The sequence below is a fragment of the Syngnathoides biaculeatus genome, chromosome 3 (genome assembly GCF_019802595.1).
Source record: "Syngnathoides biaculeatus isolate LvHL_M chromosome 3, ASM1980259v1, whole genome shotgun sequence".
NCBI classification, from domain to species: Eukaryota; Metazoa; Chordata; class Actinopteri; order Syngnathiformes; family Syngnathidae; genus Syngnathoides; species Syngnathoides biaculeatus.
Genome location: NC_084642.1, coordinates 39,231,470 through 39,252,274, shown reverse-complemented (window position 1 = coordinate 39,252,274; position 20,805 = coordinate 39,231,470). Strand labels below are relative to the sequence as shown.

The following is a 20,805-nucleotide window of genomic DNA, read 5'->3' as shown; positions in this document are numbered from 1 at the left end:
CAGTCTCACACTGTTCTTTGGTGTGAGCAGCAATCAACAAATCAGTATGTTGTAGCAAATCAGTGCCTGGTGTGTCAAAGGTTCAAGACTGTGGAGGAGTGAGTCACGGAAGAGGGTGGGGCTCCATGTCCGCCCTTGGCACAAGCGTGTCCATGTGTACTTATTCCCTTTGAAAATTAAAGCAAACAAAAATTGTGAATCTGGCACAGAAAAAAATGCATTAGGTTAACTACTGAAAACCTCTTCGTGCCAGATGGAATTTGGCTCAAAATGGAATAAGGGTTTGGCACACAAGGAGCTGGAGCATTTATTGCATAATAAACGGCTTGCATAAACAGCTTGCAAATCTTGAACAGTTGGCTGACGTTGCGGTCAGATTTCTTTCACCGGAAATATCGGCGTTTGAACTGGGAAATTTTACACATTGTACAACAATTCCAGCTTCGAGTACTGCTTCAAATACCGGTCGAATATCCTCAACAGCATCTACCCGCAATGGGTATTAACCCTGTACAGCGCGATAAAACGATATAGATTCAGTCTAAACCAGTGGACAGTTTTTAACTAGCTCAACATCATGCTTACTGGAAGCCCGCAGTATTGAATGGGACTTCCTTCAGCAGGGGAGAAATGTCTGTAGGAGTATGTGTGAAATGACTGAGATTGATACAAGGTCGACTTCAATGGGAGATAAACGGCACACAGGGCGCATGTGCGTGCAGGAAAAGCATTTCTGTGTGCATTAACGCATTAACAGACTGAAAAACACATTGTCAGATCTGATTTTTGCAGCCATTCAGTTGCACTGTGACATCAATAAACAAACAGGCCTACATCCTGCCATTTTGCAGCAGGTTGTTTTGCCAAAGAAATGTGCAGTTCTGAACAGACAAAGGCATACAGCTGAGATGGTGTTAGTGACACAGGCGCTGCATCAATGTCTTTATCAAAAAAAAAGTCACTGATGTTCAAGAAGTCATCCCTAAAAAGTCTCCTCAAAATGTCTGTCAGTGCCATGCACGTGTCGTACAATGCAATTTGTGGCTCGTCATTATGTCATAACTGTGAGAAATGAACTGAGCTGCAAATCTTGTCAGATAGGTGCTAATTGGAGCGCTGATTCCCCAATGTTAAATGCATAGTAGGTTGTCGGGACGGAATCCACAGTATTTACCAAACACGTAATTTCAATACCGTCGGCAGTGGATGTCAGTACCAATCCACGTCTTATCATGAGATCCCTTCCCAACAAATTTATTAAACATGTGGATGACACCACAAATGATTGCTTAAACAACACATATGGCCCATACTTTGCACATGAAGCAGGGTGTGTACATTTATCTTTTGTGAAACCCCCATTTGCACACATTGAGTAACAACATTGTTTGGTTGGAGCAAGAATAATGGACTCGGAGGCCATTATCACAGAATTTGAAGCTCCTGAATCAACAAGGAATGTAATGAGTGTCTTAGTAACCAAACAGTCAACTGTGAGAAAGTTCAAGTAGGTGGCAGTTTTCAAAAGCATGCGAATATCTGGTGGTTGGGCTGAAATTTCTTTCTCTAAAGCAATGATTTTATCTTGAATCTCAGCATCTAATCCATCAGTAGCAAGCGTTTCTTTGTTGCGAAGAGTGAGTGTCGAATGCAGGTATGTTTGTGTATCTATCAACGGTCAACTGCCCTGCTTCGGAGCCCGTCAAGAATCAGTCAGATGCGAAACCACACGAGTTGAACCACTCACGCCACCTCTGATGGTCAGCAATGGCATCCTGACGTCTTTTTGGGCAGTCCCTTTGCCCATGTCCCTTCTCTTCACAGTCGAGGCAAGTGTCACTCCCAGTTGACGTTGTCACGGCCTCTTCTACCCCACCATGTTTCATACCTTGCCTGTGGCCACAATTTGAAATTGTTCTTGAGAGAGTAGTCATCGCGAGGTGTACATTCGGCGATGTCTTGGCCAAATCCTCTTCTTTTTTCTTCTTCTGGTTGCATTCTGTAGTCTCAGCATATTTGGCATATCTCATCACTCAGATTTCGGCCACCTTCATTGAGATGTGGCTACTGTTTAATTTCCTCTTTCATTTACGGGTCCATGTGACTGTATGCCAAGACAGGTTGACTATCTGGACCAGGGAGCTCGATCATTGGCATGCGGAAGTTCGGATCCATCTTTGCCTTCTGTCTGGGAACTACTGGTGATGGTATGGAATCCGTTTTTCTGTCCCATGACAGTAGGTGGCAAACTGCCAAGAGGAGCCAGCTGAGCAGGCTCCGAGCAGGAAGAAGCAGCAGCAGAAACTTGTGTGCAGAGGGGAGGGAGCGTAGCAGGTGGACGCCCAAGAGGGCCCACCGGCCGTCATTGTCACTTGAATACTCAGGTTGCCATTTAACTTGCCGAAGATATGGGGGTACCCAGTCACTGGTGTCCCGCTGTAGTCCACCAGGCAACCTCGTATACAATGTCACAGGAGGAGATACACAGTCTTCAGTTTCTTAGCACGTTTGACTTTTCTCATCTAAATTCTTTTGACTCTTCTCATACTCATTAGCGTCTGTCAACCATATTTCTAGAGATCGTGTATTTTTCTCAGTCTTCAAAATCCTTAATTTCAATTGTTTGTTCTTCTTTTAACCCTAACCCTAACCCTAACCCTTTTTCTCCTCCTCCAACCTTTCTTTTAAATGTTATCACTGCCGGATATTTAAACTTCCTGTGACTGGAAAACCATAGTTACCCATTTCTCTACCCATGCTATGGGTTGTTTTCACGTGGTGCCACCCGTTGTGCCACCTCGGACGGTGGCCATTTTATATCCCTGAGCTCGTTACTCATAGATATGCAAGATGGACAACATTATGTTTCTATCTGCATTTAGTGAAGACGCGACCAACAGCACATCAAGCCCAGACTGACTACCAGGCTAACTGGCATACACACGTCATGGGACTCAGGGCTGTGTCACAAAAGTGCAGTATTGCCTAACCCTAAACCCTGTCACGTGAAAACAAGCCATACTTACGGAGTTCGTGGTTAAGTTCAGCTGTGTTAAAAACTCCTACAATAATGAGCGGCGACTCTGGGTTTTGTTTTGTTTTTGCTAGCTTGTTTAGCTTAAGGCGGAATGTAAACACCGACTAGGATAACAGGTGTGAACTCACATGGCAAATAAGACGGCCTAAAGTTGAAAAACAGCGACTCTAAAAGCGGGCTGCAGTGTGTGCTGAGCTCTGTAACACCCGTGCACCACTCCTTGTTGATATAAAATCATATTCCATCGCATTTCGTTTCCATGTTAGCACACAGGTGAGTGAGTAAGTAAGTTTTTCTATGGGCACTTACCTGTATGCTAACACGGGAAATGAAAGGCAGTAGAATATTATTTTTTTTATATCGAGGCAAAATCCAGTTATTCCAGGAGACAGACTTTCTGTTCACTGAAAGAGCTCCTGGAAGACTGGACTACTGGTGCCAAGGTGATCTGAGTGACAGGCTGGAGAGTAATTGGTGTTATCTTTTAGAAGGAAAGGGTAGAAGATTTGGTGGTGGAACCCCAAATTAGCGAAAGTATTACAAGGAAAGAGGTTAGCAAAGAAGTGGGACACTCAAGAGAGATGAAAGGAATACATTGAGATGCGACGTAGGGGAAAGGTAGATTTGGTGAAGGTTAAACAATATGCATATGATGACATGTACACCAGGTTGAACACTAAAGAAGGAGAAAAGTATCTCAACAGGTTAGCCAGACAGAGGGATAGAGAGGGGAAGGATGTGGAGCAGGTTAGGTTGATTAAGGATAGAGGTGGAAATGTTGACTGGTGCCAGTAGTGTGCTAAATAGATGGACAGAATACTTAGTGAAATTGATGGTTAGAAGAGGGAAATGTGGTGGACCAGGAAGTGGCAACGATAAGTAAGATGTAAGTTCCAAAAGCATTAATGAGAATGAAAAACGGGAAAGGTAGGTTGTGCTGATGACATACTTGTGATGGTATGAAGCAATTTGGAGAGGAGGCCTTTGGGTTTTTGACCAACTTGTTCAACAGAATACTAGCAGTTAAGAAGATGGCTCAAGAATGGTGTAAAAGTGTGCTACTTCCCATTTTTAAGAACAAAAGCAGTGTGCAGAGCTGTAGGAACCAGAGAGGAATAAAGTTCATGAGTCACAATGAAGTTAGGGGAAAGACGATTGGAGGCTAAACTCAGGACGGATTTGCGATCAACAGTATGGTTTGATGTCAAAAAAAGTACCACAGATGAATAATTTGTCTTGAGGACGCCAATGGAATAGTATAGAGAAGGTCAGAAGGAGCAACATTGTGTCTTTGTAGATCTAGAGAAAGCGTATGAGAGTACCAAGAATGTAACTGTGGTACTGCATGCATAAGTCTAGCGCTGCAGAGAAGTACGTTAGAATAGTTCAGGACATGTATGTGGGCAGCAGTACAATGGTGAGGTATGTCGTAGGTGTGACAACAATTTAAGTTGGAGTTGAGACTGCATCAAGGATCAGGTCTGAGCCCCTGCCTATTTGCAGTGGTGATGGATAGGCTGACAGATGGGGTTAAGCCGAAATTCCCTTGGACCATGATGTTCGCAGATGGAATTGTGATCTGCAGCAAAGGTACGGAGGAGGTGGAGGAAGAGTGAGAAGGATGGATCCATGTAGTGGAAAGGAAATAAATGAAGATTAGCCGAAATATGACAGAATATATGTGCATGAATGAGAGAGTTGGAAGGGTAACAGAAGTAAATAGTTATGGTTGAATTGTTAGTTTTCTTAAATTGCATACATGATACAAAATATTTTTATAAAGGTAATGTGAAACAGATGGACCGACACACAATGGTGTTGACCCCTGTCTTAAATATATACTGTTCTGTGCTCTTTGATCTGAAAGGTCCATCCTATGGTGTCATTTTAAATCTTGGAATGTGTACTGAAGGACTTTTGTCAAAGCAGCTATCATCTTAATTATTCTAAATATGTCTGCTTGTTAATCAGGATTTCCACTAGATAAAGCAGTGAGCTATGCAAAACTAAGAAACCCTCTGCTCATCAACGACCTGAACATGCAATACTACATACAGGACAGGTACATCTTTTCTATTAATTTCGAGTTTGAAGGTTTGAATCATGCTTTCCAAAAAGCATGCATTTACTTGATTTAGTGATGTTTTTTTAACCACTTATTTCCATCAAATTTCTGACAGGAGAGAAGTATATCGCATCCTGCAAGAAGAAGGGATAGATCTTCCACGCTATGCTGTGCTGAATCGTGACCCAGATAAACCAGATGGTCAGTATTGAGCTCACAGTGGCACAAACCTTGTTACATAGTGGTAGCATATGTAATCTCGATCTACTGTTTGCGTTTTCCTGTTTTATGGAATCCTTTGAGTGAATGTGGTTTGGCTCGACTTTTCTTTCTCCATATTGGAACTATCCACTGATGTGGAGTGGACCTATCCTAACTTTTTAAATTCTTGATAGTCTAAAATGTGTTTGCAGCAATGGAGTGGAGCAAATTGCTCGTTTTAATATGATAGGATTGTGGTTTTATCTTGAAGATACATTTACAAACCCAATTCCAATTAAGTTGGGACATTTTGTTCAACAAATAAAAAGAGAATACAATGATTAGAAAATCATGTTCAACCTATATTTAACTGAATACTCTACAAATATAAGAAAGCAGCCCTAAGGGGACACAGGCCAGTGGAATCTGAAGGCCGATCCCATTCCCGGATAAACGCAGAAGGTTTGCATCAGGAAGGTCATCCGGCTTAAAACTTTGCCAAACATATACAGTCATACCTCTACCTTAGAATGTCTCAACTCTCGAAAAACTCAGGTTACGAAACACCTCCCCGAAAAAATGTTGTCTCTAGTTACAAAGGAAATTCGGGATATGAAAGGAAAAAAAGAGTACTGGATTCCTCGGAACGTAAACATCCTGTACTGTATCTTGGTTTAAAAGTGGCGCGATAGAGCTGCTCTCCCATTGGCTAACGCCAAAGCATCTTCCTGGCATCACATTGGCTAGGAGGGACGTCAATTTTTACAAATGATGAAGTTCCTGTATCTTGGTTTGTGTGGCGCAATGGAGCTGGTCTCCCATTGGCTCTCACATAGCATCTTCCTGACATCACATCCCTCCATTGGATAGGAGGGGTAACCAGTGATGAAATTCCTGTATCTTCATCACCGTATCTATTGTCATACGCTAGTGCACACTCGTACTCTACAACTTCCTCACAGATTTGTTCATCTTTTTTCAACATGGTCCCCAAAAAATTGATGCCCATTGCCAGGGAGAAGAAGACGAAAGTTGTTTTGTCCATCAAAACAAAGCAAGAAATCATTGAGACATATGAAAAATGCATGCGTGCATGTGGCCTCATGCTGTTGCATCACTGGATTTTTGAGAAGATTGAAGTGGAGGTTGAACCTGAAGTAGAGGAAACTGTTTCGCTGTGAAAGCCTGAGGAAGACATCGACGAGTTGGTTCAGGAGCGCCACGAGGATCTTTCAATGTTGGAGTTAAAAGAACTGGAGGCGATGCAACACACAGCAATGCAGGAGCAGTTTAGTGAGGATGGCGGACAGGAGGAGGCAGCCACTATTCTGTGAGCCAGAATAACAGAAGTTTATTCTAGTTTATTTAAGTAAATTCCATGACATTTCCGCATGTACTCAAAAGAATCTCGAGAAAGCCTATGAAAGAGTACCTTGAGAGGAACTGTGGTACTTCATGTGTAAATCTGGTATGCTGGAGAAATGTTTGTATAGGACAGGTATGAGGGCAGCAGAACAGTGGTGAATCGTGCCGTAGGTGTGACAGAAAAATTTAACGTGGAGGTGGGACTGTATCAGGGATCAGCTCTGAGCCCCTTTCTGATGAGGTTAGACTGGAATCCCCTTGGACCATGATGATTGAAGATCATATTGTGATCTGCAGTGAAAGCAGGGAGCAGGTGGAGGAACAGTAAGAATGATAGAGGCATGCACTGTGTGTGTTATGTGACAGAAGAGTCTCTGCTAGGATGAAAGGCAAAGATTATAAAACAGTGGTGAGGCCAGCCATAATATTCACATTAGAGATGGTTTGCACATGTCCAGAGCCAAGAGGGTGAGTATATTGGTAGAAGGGTGCTGAGGATGGCGAAGGACCGAGAGGGAGATCAAAGAGAAATTTGATGGATGTTGTGAGGGAAGACATGGGGGCAGTGGGTGTTGGAGTGGAAGATGCAGGAGATGGGCTTGCATGGAAAAAGATGACACACTGTGGCAACTCCTAACAGGGCAAGCCGAAAGGAAAATGTGAAGAAGAATGTACACTTTGAATGCTTTTTTTTTTTGGCGGTTCTAGTTATGAAACGACTTCCAGAACGGATTCATTTTGTGAGTAGAGGTACCGCTGTATGACTGTTAATCTAAAGCATCCCAAACACAATTGGTCGTGGAGTTTACACCGTCCGCCCCCGGCACCGTTAACCTTCAGGCTGTCGGTGAATATTCAGCAACCATGGGTCACAAGAAGAGGAGGAAAGCGGATTATTCGGCAGAAGAAGAAGAGGAATCCACAGAGCCGATAACTGAGTGTAAGTCCTTTGAATGTTGGGACTATGACAGGAAAAGCTCAGGAGTTGGGTGACATGATAATCAGGAGACAGGGTCATATATTGTGCATCCAAGAGAGCAGGTGGAAATGTAGTAAGGCTAGAAGTTTAGGGCCAGGTTTAAATTATTTTCCCATAGAGTAAATTGGAACAAAAATGTAGTAGGGTTTATTTTAATGAAAGAGCTGGCCAAGAATGTCTTGCAGGTGAAAAGAGGATCAAATCTAATCATCAGGCAAAAACCTGAAATTGAGGGTGTTATGTATCATGTGATTTGCGGCTATACCCCTCAAGTAGCATATGACCTAGAGTTAAAAGAGAGATTCTGAAAGGAACTACATGAAGTAGTTCTGGGCAATCTCAGACAGAAAGAGTTGTGATTGGTGCGGATTCCAATGGATATATTGGTGAAGGAAACAGGGACGATGAAGAAGTGATGGGTAAGGGAAGGAACTTTGAGGGGCAGATGGTGGTCGACTTTGCTAAAGGAATGGAAATGGCATTAGTTAACATTTTTTTTTTTCCAGAAGACAAAACAACATAGGGTGACCTACAAGGACAGGTAGAAGCACACAAGTGGATTACATTTTGTGAAGACGATATAATCTCAATGAGGTTACTGACTTTAAGGCAGTGGTCGGAGAGAGTATAGCTCGAAGGCATAGAATGGTGGTATGTAGGATGAGTCTGATGGTGGGGAAGAAGATTAAGAAGACAAAAGTAGAGCAAAGAACCATGTGGTGGAAGCTGAGAAAGGAAGAATGTTGCGCGGCTTTTTGGAAAGAGGTAAGACAGGCTCTCGAGGGACTGGAGGAGCTCCCAGACGACTGGAGTACTACGGCCGAGGGGATCAGAGAGACAGTGTTAGAATAGTACAGGACATGTATGAAGGCATCAGAAAAGCTGTGAGGTGTACCGTTGGTGTGTCAGAAAAAGGTGGAGATGGGACTACACCAGGGATCCACACTATGCCCCTTCCTGTTTGCGGTAGTAATGGATAGGATGAGGTAACAGATGAGGTTAGACTGGAATCCCCTTGGACTATGATGTTCTCAGATGATATTGTGATCTGCAGTGAAAGCAGGGAGTAGGCGGAGGAACAGTTAGAAACATGGAGGCACGCACTGGAAAGGAGAGGAATGAAGATTAGCCAAAGTAAAACAGAATATATGTGCAAGAATGTGAAGGGTCAAAGGAGAAGAGTGAGTCTCCAGGAAGAAGAGACAGTGACGGTGGATGACTTCAAATACTTGGGGTCAACAATTCAGAGCAATGGTGAGTGTGGTAAGGAAGTGAAGAAACTGGTACAAGCCGGGTGGAATAGCTGGCAGAAGGTGTTTGGTGTATTATGTGACAGAAAAGTTTGCTAGGATGAAGGGCAAAGTTTATAAAACAGTGGTGAGGCCGGCCATGATGTATGGATTAGAGACGGTGGCACTGAAGAAACAAAGGGAAGCAGAACTGGAGGTAGCAGAAATGAAGGTGCTAAGGTTCTCGCTTGGAGTGATAGGATTAGAAACGAGCTCATTAGAGGGAGAGCCAAAGTTGGACGTTTTGGAGACAAGATTAGAGAGCGCAGACTTCGATAGTTTGGACATGTTCAGAGGCGAGAGAGTGAGTATATTGGTAGAAGAGTGCTGAGGATGGAGCTGCCAGGCAAAAGAGCGAGAGGAAGACCAAAGAAAAGGTTGATGGATGTTGTGAGGGAGGACATGAGGACAGTGGGTGTTAGAGAAGAAAATGCACAAGATAAGCTTAGAAGGAAAAAGATGACACACTGTGGCGACCCCTAATGGGACAAGCCGAAAGGAAAAAAAGAAGTCATCGCTTAGAAATTTATAGCGGCAACACGTTCAAAAAAGACTGGGACAGGGTCATGTGCATCACAGTTTTACATTACCTTTTGACACCATTCAATAAACATATGGGAAGTGAGGACACTAATTGATTTGTAGGGGGAATTCTTCCCATTTTTGATTAATTTATAGCTTCAGCTGTTCAACAGTCTCGGAGTCTTCATTTTGCATTTTACGCTTCATAATGCGCTACAACGGGAGATAGGTCTAGAATGTCACTGGATTTCTGAAGTGTTCCTGAGCGGTGATATCCTCTTCATATTGATCTCGGTGGTTGATGCAGTACCACCTGAGGGATCGAAGGTCACAGTTATTCACTGTTGGCTTTCTGCCTTGCTGCTTACATAGTGATTTCTCAAAATTCTCTAAAACTTTTGACGTCGTCGTAGACTGTGGATGATTAAATCCCTAAATTCCCGGCAATTCTACGTTTACTGTTTGACCATTTTCTTACCAACTTCTTCACAAAGAGGTGAACCTCACCACATCTTTGGTTGTGAATGACTTAGCAATTTATGGAAGCTCCTTTCATATCCAATCATGGGACCCACCGCTTCCCAGTTTGCCTCTTCTCACGTGGGATGTTCTAAACAGGTATTTCATGAGTATTGCTCAACTTTCTCTTTTGCCAACTATACCATCTTTTTTGGAAAGTTGTGCAGCGATAAAATTCAAAGTTAATGACTATTCGCAAAAAACAGTGTATCAGTTTGAACATTAAATATCTTGTCTTTGTAGTCCATTCCATCAAGTATAGGGTTAACAGGATTTGCAAATCATTGTAATCTGTTTTTGTTGAACACAACATCCCAGCTTCATTAGAATGGGGTTTGTTGTATCAAATATGATGACGTTATACTGTGATGAATGACATTGTTATAGTTCAAAACAGTGATACTTTAGAAAGTGTTTTAGGGCACATCTGCCTCAGATTTGAGTTCATGTATGCTTGCTAATAGAAACATGTTCTGTGATATTTCTTAGAGTGTAATTTGGTGGAAGGAGAGGACCATGTGGAGGTGAATGGAGAAATATTCCAGAAGCCTTTTGTTGAGAAGCCTGTCTGTGCTGAGGATCACAATGTCTATATCTATTACCCTACTTCTGCTGGTGGTGGGAGCCAACGTCTCTTCAGAAAGGTTTGGTCTTCGCGTCTTTTTAAGAGAACTCCCTCTGTCGTCGTATTCGTATGGTTAAGGGTGTCCCGATCCAACCTCTTGAGACCAGAAATCAGTCTGATATTGTCAGAAAACAGATCTGATATAAAATCTCAGATTTGATCATTTTTACACGGGTACAAGCAGTCCATTGCATACTCCACTCCAGCACTTTTATTCAGCAGTGGCCGAATGGCATGCAGATTCCACGTGCTCACAACAGTAGGTTGCTTAGGTGCTCACATAGAAGCAAGGAGTAGGAGGGAATGTTGTTCGTTAACAACCCAGTTTAAGATCACTGTAACACTAAACTCAAATAGCAAAATTGCACCTACTGATTGATGAAATACATTACAGCCTTAATTATTTTTCGTTTTTGTTTACAAAAATAGCGACCTCAAAGCTAACACCTTGAATGAAAAAACTGACGAACAAACGAAAATTAGCATTAAACTTGTGTGGCACACAGTCCCGTGAAAAGGTATGTGCCCCCCATATATTTTTGTAGGGGGCAGATATTTTTCGTATCTATTACACACAAAGGTTTCAACTCATCAACCCAATTTTAATATCACTCAGTATCAACACAAGGAAATACAAAATGCAGTATTGAAATGACAATTCAATTTATAAAGGTGCCAAAAAATACAAACCTTTCTGACCCTCTGTGAAAACGTAATTGTCTCAGCCTTGTTAAATCACAGTCACTGTGACCAACCACAAATTTGGGAAAGGTGAGTTCAGTTTCACAAGCCACCCCCAAACTTGATAAATACCATACTTCTTGAATCAGAAAATCACCTAACTAGAATCTGTCAGAGACTGTAAAGTTGGCTACAAGATCTCAAGAACTAAAGCATCATGCAACGATCCACCAAAAAATTCAAGAATAAATGAGGGGAAAAAAAGTAATTGAAATACATCAGTCTGGAAAAGGTTACAAACCCATTCCCAAGGCTTTGGGGTTCCAGCAAACTGCTGTCAGAGCCATTATCCACAAATGGAGAAAACTGTTCACAGTGGCAAACTTCCCGGGAGTGGACGACTAACTGAAATTACTCCAAGAGTGTGACGACGACTCATTTAAGAGGTTACAAAAGAACCTCGGTCCACATTCAAAGACTTGCAGGCCCCTCTGGCCTCAGTTAAGGTCCATGTTAATGACTCTACCATAAGAAAGACACCGGCCAAAAATGGCATCCATGGGAGAGTTCCAGGGTGAAAACTCCTGCTGTCTACAAAGAGTACAAAGGCTCATTTCACATTTTCCAAAAAACATCTTGATGGTCCTCGAGACTTTGAGAGAAACATTCTGGTGACTGAGGAGTCAAAAATTTAACTTTTTAGAACATGTGCGGCGTGTTACATCTGTGTAAAAATGGCACAGCATCTGTCAAAAAGAACAACATGCTCCTTTTCTACCTCAGGACCAGGACAATACTTTGTGATTGATGGAACAATGAATTCTATTACATACCAGAAAAACCTGAAGGAGAACATTCTGCCATAAATTCTTGCTCTTAAACACAAGTGCCATTGGATTATGCAGGAGGACAATGATATGAAGCACACCAGGAAGTCCACCTATGAATGGGTAAAAAGAAAAAAATGAAGGTTTTGGAGTGGCCACATCAAAGTCTGGATTTAAATCCAATTGAGATTTTGTGTACCTTAAACGGGCAGTTCATGCTAGAAAACCGTCCAATATGGTGGAGTTTAAACAATTCTGAAAACAAGAGGGATCAAATTCCTCCAGAGCGATGTGAAAGACTCATCACCATAATTTGAAAACTGCATTTTGTATCTCTTTGGGTTGTTTCTGAATGACATTAAAATTGGTTTGATGATTTGTAACCTTTGTGTTTGTCCAGGCACAGTGGCGCAAATGGTGAGAGCATTGGCCTCAAAGTTCTGAGGACCTAGGTTCAAATGTCAGCCCCGCATTTATGGGGTTTGTGTGTTCTCCCTGTGTCTGCACTAGCCATGGATGGATGGCTAGTTCACTACCCATTGGGAGGAAGTCCCACCCAGCGACAGCTGGACAATGAAAAAAAAAAAAAAAAAAAAAACTGAAATCAATTTTCATAACATTGTATATCTTTGAAAAATTAATATAGCTCCACAAATGTTGTCTAACCAAATTCAAACAGCATATCTAACAATACTCTCTGGCATATAGTCTTTAAACTCTGCCAAAACAGTCATAATAACAATATTCAATTGAGATTTGTTGTACTTTCTTTGTTACTGCAACTGTACATCGAATTGTGTATGTCACGCTGCCCACCAGACATGCACAGCATTACAGTATTTATCAAATCATTTATCAAATAATATATACTGCAGAAACATTTTTTTTGTCAAATCAGACTAAACCTTTTCTGTTTCAAGTCAGTTAGGATCACTAAAACTATTCCATTTTGTTATTCCTGCCACAATAATGAGAGAGAATTTCTGAGAGAATTTTATGTTTTATTCAAGGTCAAAAGTTTACATACATTTTCTTCATATCGAGTAGGATTTCCGACACAATTGTCATTGCACTGGTCTATTACAGTTAACCGCGAATGGGTATGTTCACTCTGTTAAGATTAACATAATGTGGGGGTTTGACGCACTCTCATTGCTGTAAATGCTAGAAGACTGCTTCTTTGCACAGCTGTGACTCTAAAAAGGAATAATTCCCTCTTAATTGAATGGCTTTGTAACCTTTTCCAAACTGATGGATTTTAATAACTTTTTTTCCTCATTTTTTCTCGAATTTCTTTGTATCGTGGGATGGTGGGATGTGGCCTGGGAATACCGGTTGCTGTAAGCTTCTCTCCCCAGCTAAATGCAGAGGGGTTGCGTCAGGAAGGGCTTCCGGCATAAAAACTGTGCCAAACATACATGCGTTCAGCTAAGATGACATGCTGTGGCGACCCCTGACGGGACAACCCAAAGAAGAAGTGGAATGATGCATTGGTTCTTGAGATCTTCCAGCCTATTTCACATTCTCTGACAGATTTTATTTAAGTGGTTTCTGGATTCAACAAGTATTGTGGTAATCAGGTTTGGGTGTGCTTTGTGAATTTGAACGCACCTTTCCCAAATTTGTGGTTGGGCACAGTGACTTTGTGATTTGAGAAGGGGCACAATTACTTTTTCCACAGAGGGTCACAAAGGTTTGGATTTTTTTTGTGCCTTAAATAAATTGAATTGTCATTTGAAAACTGCATTTTGTATTTCCTTGGGTTGTGTCTGAGTGATATTAAATTAGTTTGATGATTTTAAACCTCTGTGTGCAATAGTTATGGAAAATAATCAAATCAGGAGGGGGGAGAATACGTTCGCATGGCACTGTAGGGCAAAGGTGAAGACTAAACAAGAGGCATATTGTAGTGTCCAAAATAATAGCAGTCCAATGTGACTAACCAGATTAATCCATGTTTTCAATATATTTTTTTATTGATACATGTCAAACAATAATAATTGGTGCAGTACATTCTCAGAAAACCAGCATTCATGATATATACACACACACAGTAATCTGCTGTTGAATTTACAACCTAAAAACTATTTTGCACAAAAAAATTCCCAAGGATTTATCAATCCAAAACTAATATTAAGTTGTATGACCACAGTTTTTAAAAACTGCTTCAGATCTGTGTGGCATGGAGTCAAACCAACTTGTGGCACCTTTCAGCTGTTATTCCACTCCAAGATTCTTTGACAACAATTCATTTACATTTCTTGGATTTGCTTCAGAAACAAAAATTACAGTGAAGAAAATGAGTATTTGAAAACCCTGCTATATTGCAAATTCTCCCACTTAGATATCATGGAGGGGTCTGACATTTTCATTGTGGGTGCATGCCCACTTTGGGGGAGATAATCTAATAAGAAAAGTCCAGAAATCACAATGTAAGATTTTTTTTCAACGATTTGTGTGATACAGCTGCAAATAAGTATTTGAACACCTGAGAAAACCAATGTTAATATTTGGTACAGTAACCTTTGCTTGCTATTACAGAGGTCAAACATTTCCTGTAATTGTTCACCAGGTTTGCACACACTGCAGGAGGGATTTTGGCCCACTCCTCTACACAGATCTTCTCTAGATCAGACATGTTTCTGGGCTTTCAGCTCCCTCCAAAGATTTTCTATTGGGTTTAGGTCTGGAGACTGGCTCGGCCACATCTGTCTTCCTCCAAACATGGTGAGTGGAATTATGACTAAAAAGTTCCATTTTGGTCTCATCTGACCACAAAGCCTTCTCACATGCCTCCTCTGTATCATCCAAATGGTCATTGGCAAACTTAAGATGGGCCTTGAAATGTGCTGGTTTAAGCAGGGAAACCTTCCGTGCCATGCATGATTTCAAACCATGACGTCTTAGTGTATTACCAACAGTCTCCTTGGGAACGGTGATCCTAGCTCTTTTCAGGTCATTGACCAAGTCCTGTTGTGTAGTCCTGGGCTGATTCCTCATCTTTTTAAGGATCATTGATACCGCACGAGGTGATATCTTGCAAGGGGCTCCACTCCAATTGAGATTGACCGTCATGTTTAGCTTCTTCAATTTTCTAATGATTGCTCCAACAGTGGACCCATTTTCACCAAGCTCCTTGGCAATTACTCCATAGCCCTTTTCAGCCGTGTGGAGTTGTACAATTTTGTCTCTGGTGTCTTTGGACAGCTCTTTGGTCTTGGCCATGTCACAAGTTTGAGTCTCACCGATTGTATGGGGTGGACAGGTGTCTTAATGCAGCTAACCACCTCACACAGGTGCATCTGATTCAGGGTAAGACATGGAGTGGAGGTGGACTTTTAAAGGCGAACTAACAGGTCTTTGAGGGTCAGAACTCAAGCTGATAGACAGGTGTTCAAATACTTATTCACAGCTGTATCACACAATTTGTTAAAACAATCATACATTGTGATTTCTGGATTTTTCTTTTTAGATTCTCTCTCACAGTAGACATGCAAGTATGATGAAAATTTCAGACCCCTCCATGATTTCTAAGTGGGAGAACTTGGAATATAGCAAGGTGTTCAAATACTTATTTTCTTCACTGTATGATGTCACCCCATAAGTTCTCGATTGGATTTAGGTCCGGGGATTTGGCTTGCTCCTTCGTGACATTAATTTTGTTGGTTTGGAACCAAGACTATGTTTACGAGTGTGTTTGTGGTCGTTGTCTTGTTGGAACATCAATTTCAAGGGCATGTCCTCTTCAGCATTTGGCAACATGACCTCTTCAAGTATTTTGATATTTGCAAACCGATCCATGATCCCTGTTATGCGATAAATAGGCCCAACACCATAGTAGGAAAAAACATGCCCATATCATTGTGCTTGCATCGCCATGCTTCACTGCCATCATGCAGTACTGTGTCTTGAATTCAGAGTTTCGGGCTCGTCTCACGAACTGTCTGCAGCCCCGAGACCCAAAACAACAATTCTACTATCATCAGTACACAAAATGTTCCTTCATTTCTCTTTAGGTCAGTTGATCTGTTCATTGGCAAATGGCATCCTCTTCTGCACATGCCTTTTTTTCTTTTTTTTTTTTTTTAAAGAGGCACTTTGTAGGGGATTCTTGTAAATATAATACCTTAACACAGACATCTTCTCACTGTCACAGTACTTACAGGTAACTCCAGACTGTCTTTGATCGTCCTGGAGCTGATCATTGGCTGAGCCTTTGACATTCTAGTTATTCTGCGATCCACATTCCATTCTGTTTTCTGCCACGTGTCTCTGATCATTTTAGCTGAATATCCTTTTATTTTTTGCACTTCTTTTTGTTGACCTCAATGGTTGAATGCCACACTGCTATTTTTTGAACACACCCCTTTCAACAAATTACCCAATTCCACACCGTTAGAGGATGTATATCATGAACGACAAGGTCTTGATGGTTTTCTGAAAATCTACTGTTTTCTGTAGGTGTTCACCAGGTTTGCACACACTCCAGGAGGGATTTTGCCCCACTCCTCCACACAGATCTTCTCTTGATCAGAGGTTTCTGGGCTGTCGCTGAGAAACACGGAGTTTCAGCTCCCTCCAAAGATTTTCTATTGTGTTTAGATCTGGAGATTGGCTAGGCCACACCATTGGCTAGGCCACCCCAGGAACCTTGATATGCTTCTTTATGTAGCCACTCCTTGGTTTTCCTGGCTGTGTGCTTCAGGTCATTGTCATGTTGAAAGACCCAGCCATGACCCATCTTCAATGCTCTGACTGAAGGAAAGAGTTTGTACCCGAAAATCTCACAGTACATGGCCGTGGTCATCCGTTCCTTAATACAGTGCCGTCATTCTGTCCCATGTGCATAAAAACACCCCCAAAGTATGATGCTACCAACCCCATCCTTTACAGTTGGGATGGTGTTCTTGGGATGGAACTCATCATTCGTCTTCCTCCAAACACGGATAGTAGAATTATGATCAAAAAGTTCCATTTTGGTCTTATCTAACCACAAATCTTTCTCCCATGACTCCTCTGTATCATCCAAATGGTCATTGGAAAACTTAAGACGGGCCTTGACATGTGCTGGTTTAAGCAGGGGAACCTTCAGAGCTGATCCCTGATCCAGTCCCACCGCCACCTAAAAGTCTTTTATCACACCTATGCCACACCTCACCACTGTCCTGTTGCCCTCATCCATGTCTTGTACTATTCTAACATATTTCTCCACCACACCAGACTTACACATCCAGTACCACGGTCCCTCTCTTGGTACTCTGTCATAGACTTTCTCTGCACAAAGACACACTGTAGCTCCTTCTGGCATTCTCTTTACTTTTCCACAGGCATCCTCAAAGCAAATAATGGATCTGTGATAACTCTTTTTAGGCATGAAACCATGCTGTTGCTCGCAGATATTTACTTCGGTCCTGAGTCTAGCCTCCACTTCTCTTGTGTGGCCCATCAACTTTATTCCACTATAGTTACCACAGCTCTGCATCTTGCCTTTGTTCTTAAAACTGGGAACTAGCACACTTTTCCTCCATTCCTCAGGCATCTTCTTGCCCGCGAGTATTCTTTTGAATAAGTTGGTCAAAATCCCCACAGCTGCTCCTCCAAATTACTTCCATACCTCCACATGTATGTCATCAGGACCAACTGCCTTTCCATTTTTCATCCTCCTGAGAGCCTTTTCAACTTCCCCCTTGCTCATCATTGCCACTTCCCGGTCCTTCACACTTGCCTCTTCTACTCTTCCTTCTCTATTTTTCTTCATTCATCAACTGCTCAAAGTATTCTTTCCATCTATTTAGCACACAACTGGCACCAGTCAACATATTTCCATCTCTATCCTTAATCACCCTTACCTGCTGCACATTTTTCCCATCTCTATCCCTCTGTCTGACCAACCTGTAGAGATCCTTTTCTCCTTCTTTTGTTCTTGCTTGAAGTTAGCTGGGAGAGGCTTCAGCACTCTGTGAGCCCTTGTGAGGAAACACGGCTTCATAAATGGCTGGATGGATGATGGATATTGAAATCTGTCATCCAAGTATCTTTCACTCCACTTGTATACCAGACCTCACATGACAGATCTTATTTATTCATTAATTTACTGTTATAAATAGTGTCAAATGCTGTTTTAACTTTATAAAAAAACACCAGCTGTGTAGTCTTTACTTATGTTTGTGGATATGTCCTCCACCACCTCCATGACCGCTATCAAAGTGGACTTTTTTTTTTCTCTGAAACCAAATGTGTTCATTGAGATTACATTTGTCAAATAATTTGTCAAATCTTGTTTTTCAAGTCAAGATTGATTCTTTGTCCACTTTTTATTTTTCTTGTATAAAGTTATTTGTTTTATAACTGAAGTCCCTTACCATACTACTTTGTTTATTAATTTTTCACTGCTTCATACATATGTCTTGAAAAGACCATAGGCCACAATTTGGAAGGCATGTCTTCAAGACTCATTACATATCAATCTGATCAAGTTGGTGACTGCTCCCTGTTACAACATGACACTATCTTAGAAGCAGCCTGTCATGGTGAAGTCCATTGAAGTGTGGAAACAGTTTTCCACCAGAAGGGAGACGGTATAGTTGTCTGCTCATCTTTTATTGGAGACATATTATCCAGTTATATATATATATATATATATATATATATATATATATAATTATTCCTCATTTCTCCGATGCCCGCTGTTTACACACTTGTTTCACTTCCCTGCCATTCATTCTTTGCTTAGAGACCATGAGGGGTTTCATTAGTGCTCGCATGTCGCTGACCTTTTTTTCTCTCTTTCTAACGACTGGGTACCTGTCTGCGCCTTCTTTTTTTAACTTTTTTTGCAGTGATGGCCCACACTAAGCACTGAGACCCTGTGTAGGTACGCCACGTCACGACGGGTGCGCCGAAACCGGTCTGGTACTTAGGGGGGTTAATAATGGTCTACAGTACCTTAACCAATCAGGATGCAGAACATGATGTGCAGCTTCCCTTAGCAAATGGGTCTAGAGAGCACAATGAGCATTCATACGCCTTAAAAAAATGCCTGCTTCACTGAATGAAATTATACACACACACAAATCTATGCTAAAGCGAGGCCGCGCTAAGTAAACGCTGTTGTTCCGATGTAACGCTGTGTTCAGTACTGAGAACATATCCTCCTTTTTATTTGAGTAATACAGTAATTTCACAATAATTATGATTATTCCACTCTGAAATTGTTAAACTTGTCTGATCTTGGAAACTAAGCAGGGTCTGGCCTGGTTCTTGGATAGGAGACCAACTGGGAATAATACCTGCAACACTGCCTAACTCGGTGCTGGTCTAAAGCTCAGATGAGTAGGAAGGCCTGGAAGTGAGGAATCCATCCAGAAAAACCTGCACCAAAACCTTAATCCCAAAACAGCGACCCCAAATAGGGGGGAAAAAAAAAACTGCGGCCCTGGTTTTTCATGGATTTCTGATTTGAACACATTTATTTTTAGTCGCACATTTGCCACATAATATTTTGGGATTCCTAATCCCATGACAAATTTCTATTATTTTTTTATATTTTAAAGAGCTGTAACTGCTCTGCTTTGCTTAGGTACAGGGCACGATGCATGATGTACAGTCACTACCGACACATGTAACAGAATGCTGCAATATGTGGAACTTTTTTCTGTATTTATTTTTTAAGTAACCTTTCCAAAAGACTGGATTACCCACACTGTCTAGAAAACGATTGTAATGGTACACTTATAGGGTTGTTTGTTGTTTTCCTTAATTAATTATTGTCACACAGTAAGCAAAATATTGTCAAACACAGCCAGACCGCTGCAGGTCAATGCCTTTTAAAAGACAGTGTTTACAGCATTTGACTCAGCAATAACTCAGAATACTTGAGCACGAATGATCACACTGTTTAACATAAACTCTCTGATTTTTCTAGATTGGGAGCAGAAGCAGTGTGTACTCACCAGAGAGCAATGTAAGGAAGACTGGCTCTTACATCTATGAAGAGTTTATGCCCACAGATGGCACAGATGTTAAGGTAATGTTTTTTCTTGAAAGAAAGTGGATTATGTAATTTGTGTAGGTTAATGCGTTAGCTGCCCTTTGTTCAAAGCAGAATAGGTTAAGGTTTTAAGGTTTTCCTCCACAATGCAGTTGAATTTTGTAAAATTCATAATATTCAAAAGTGCATGCACATACAATGGAGGACATTATTATTTCAGCCCTCACTGGTTTTGTAAGCTTACCTGCCGACAAAGATATGAGCAGTCTATAATAGTAATTGTAGGTGTCTGTAAACAGTGAGACAGAATATTTAAAAGAAAAGCCAGAAAATCACATTAAAAAAATGGATTTGCGTTTCATTGAATGAAATATGTATTTGATTTCCTCCCAAAAATAAAGAATTCTTGGTCCCATAGATTAGTCCTCTTGCTTTAAGAAAATACAGTAATAGTTTGTTTTTCGCAGTTAATTGAGACCAGAACCACCTGCAAAAACTGAAAAACCGTGAAATAGTGGGGGATGTATGTTTATATGGGTACCAGAACGTTTAAAGTGCCACTGACACAAAAATCACACTTTAAAATTATTATTATTAAATCTACAAATAATTTTAATCACTTTGATGATGATACCATTCGGAATAAGTGAGCTGGGAGCGTTTTATAAAAGCGCAAAGTTGCGTAAGTCTGTCTTGACACAATGC

At 41.3% G+C, this 20,805-nt stretch overlaps 1 protein-coding gene across 4 annotated transcripts in view; it reads left to right on the top strand.

The window, feature by feature from the left end:
* The window catches only part of ppip5k1a (diphosphoinositol pentakisphosphate kinase 1a), a 182,785-nt gene that overhangs the window by 54,144 nt on the left and 107,836 nt on the right, over window positions 1-20,805 (top strand). For all 4 annotated transcript variants that reach the window (XM_061815774.1, XM_061815773.1, XM_061815772.1 and 1 more), the window contains exons 4-7: window positions 5,009-5,099; window positions 5,218-5,303; window positions 10,467-10,621; window positions 20,035-20,136. In XM_061815774.1, coding sequence (XP_061671758.1) covers window positions 5,009-5,099; window positions 5,218-5,303; window positions 10,467-10,621; window positions 20,035-20,136 — 434 coding nt within the window. The remainder of the gene's footprint in view (window positions 1-5,008; window positions 5,100-5,217; window positions 5,304-10,466; window positions 10,622-20,034; window positions 20,137-20,805) is intronic.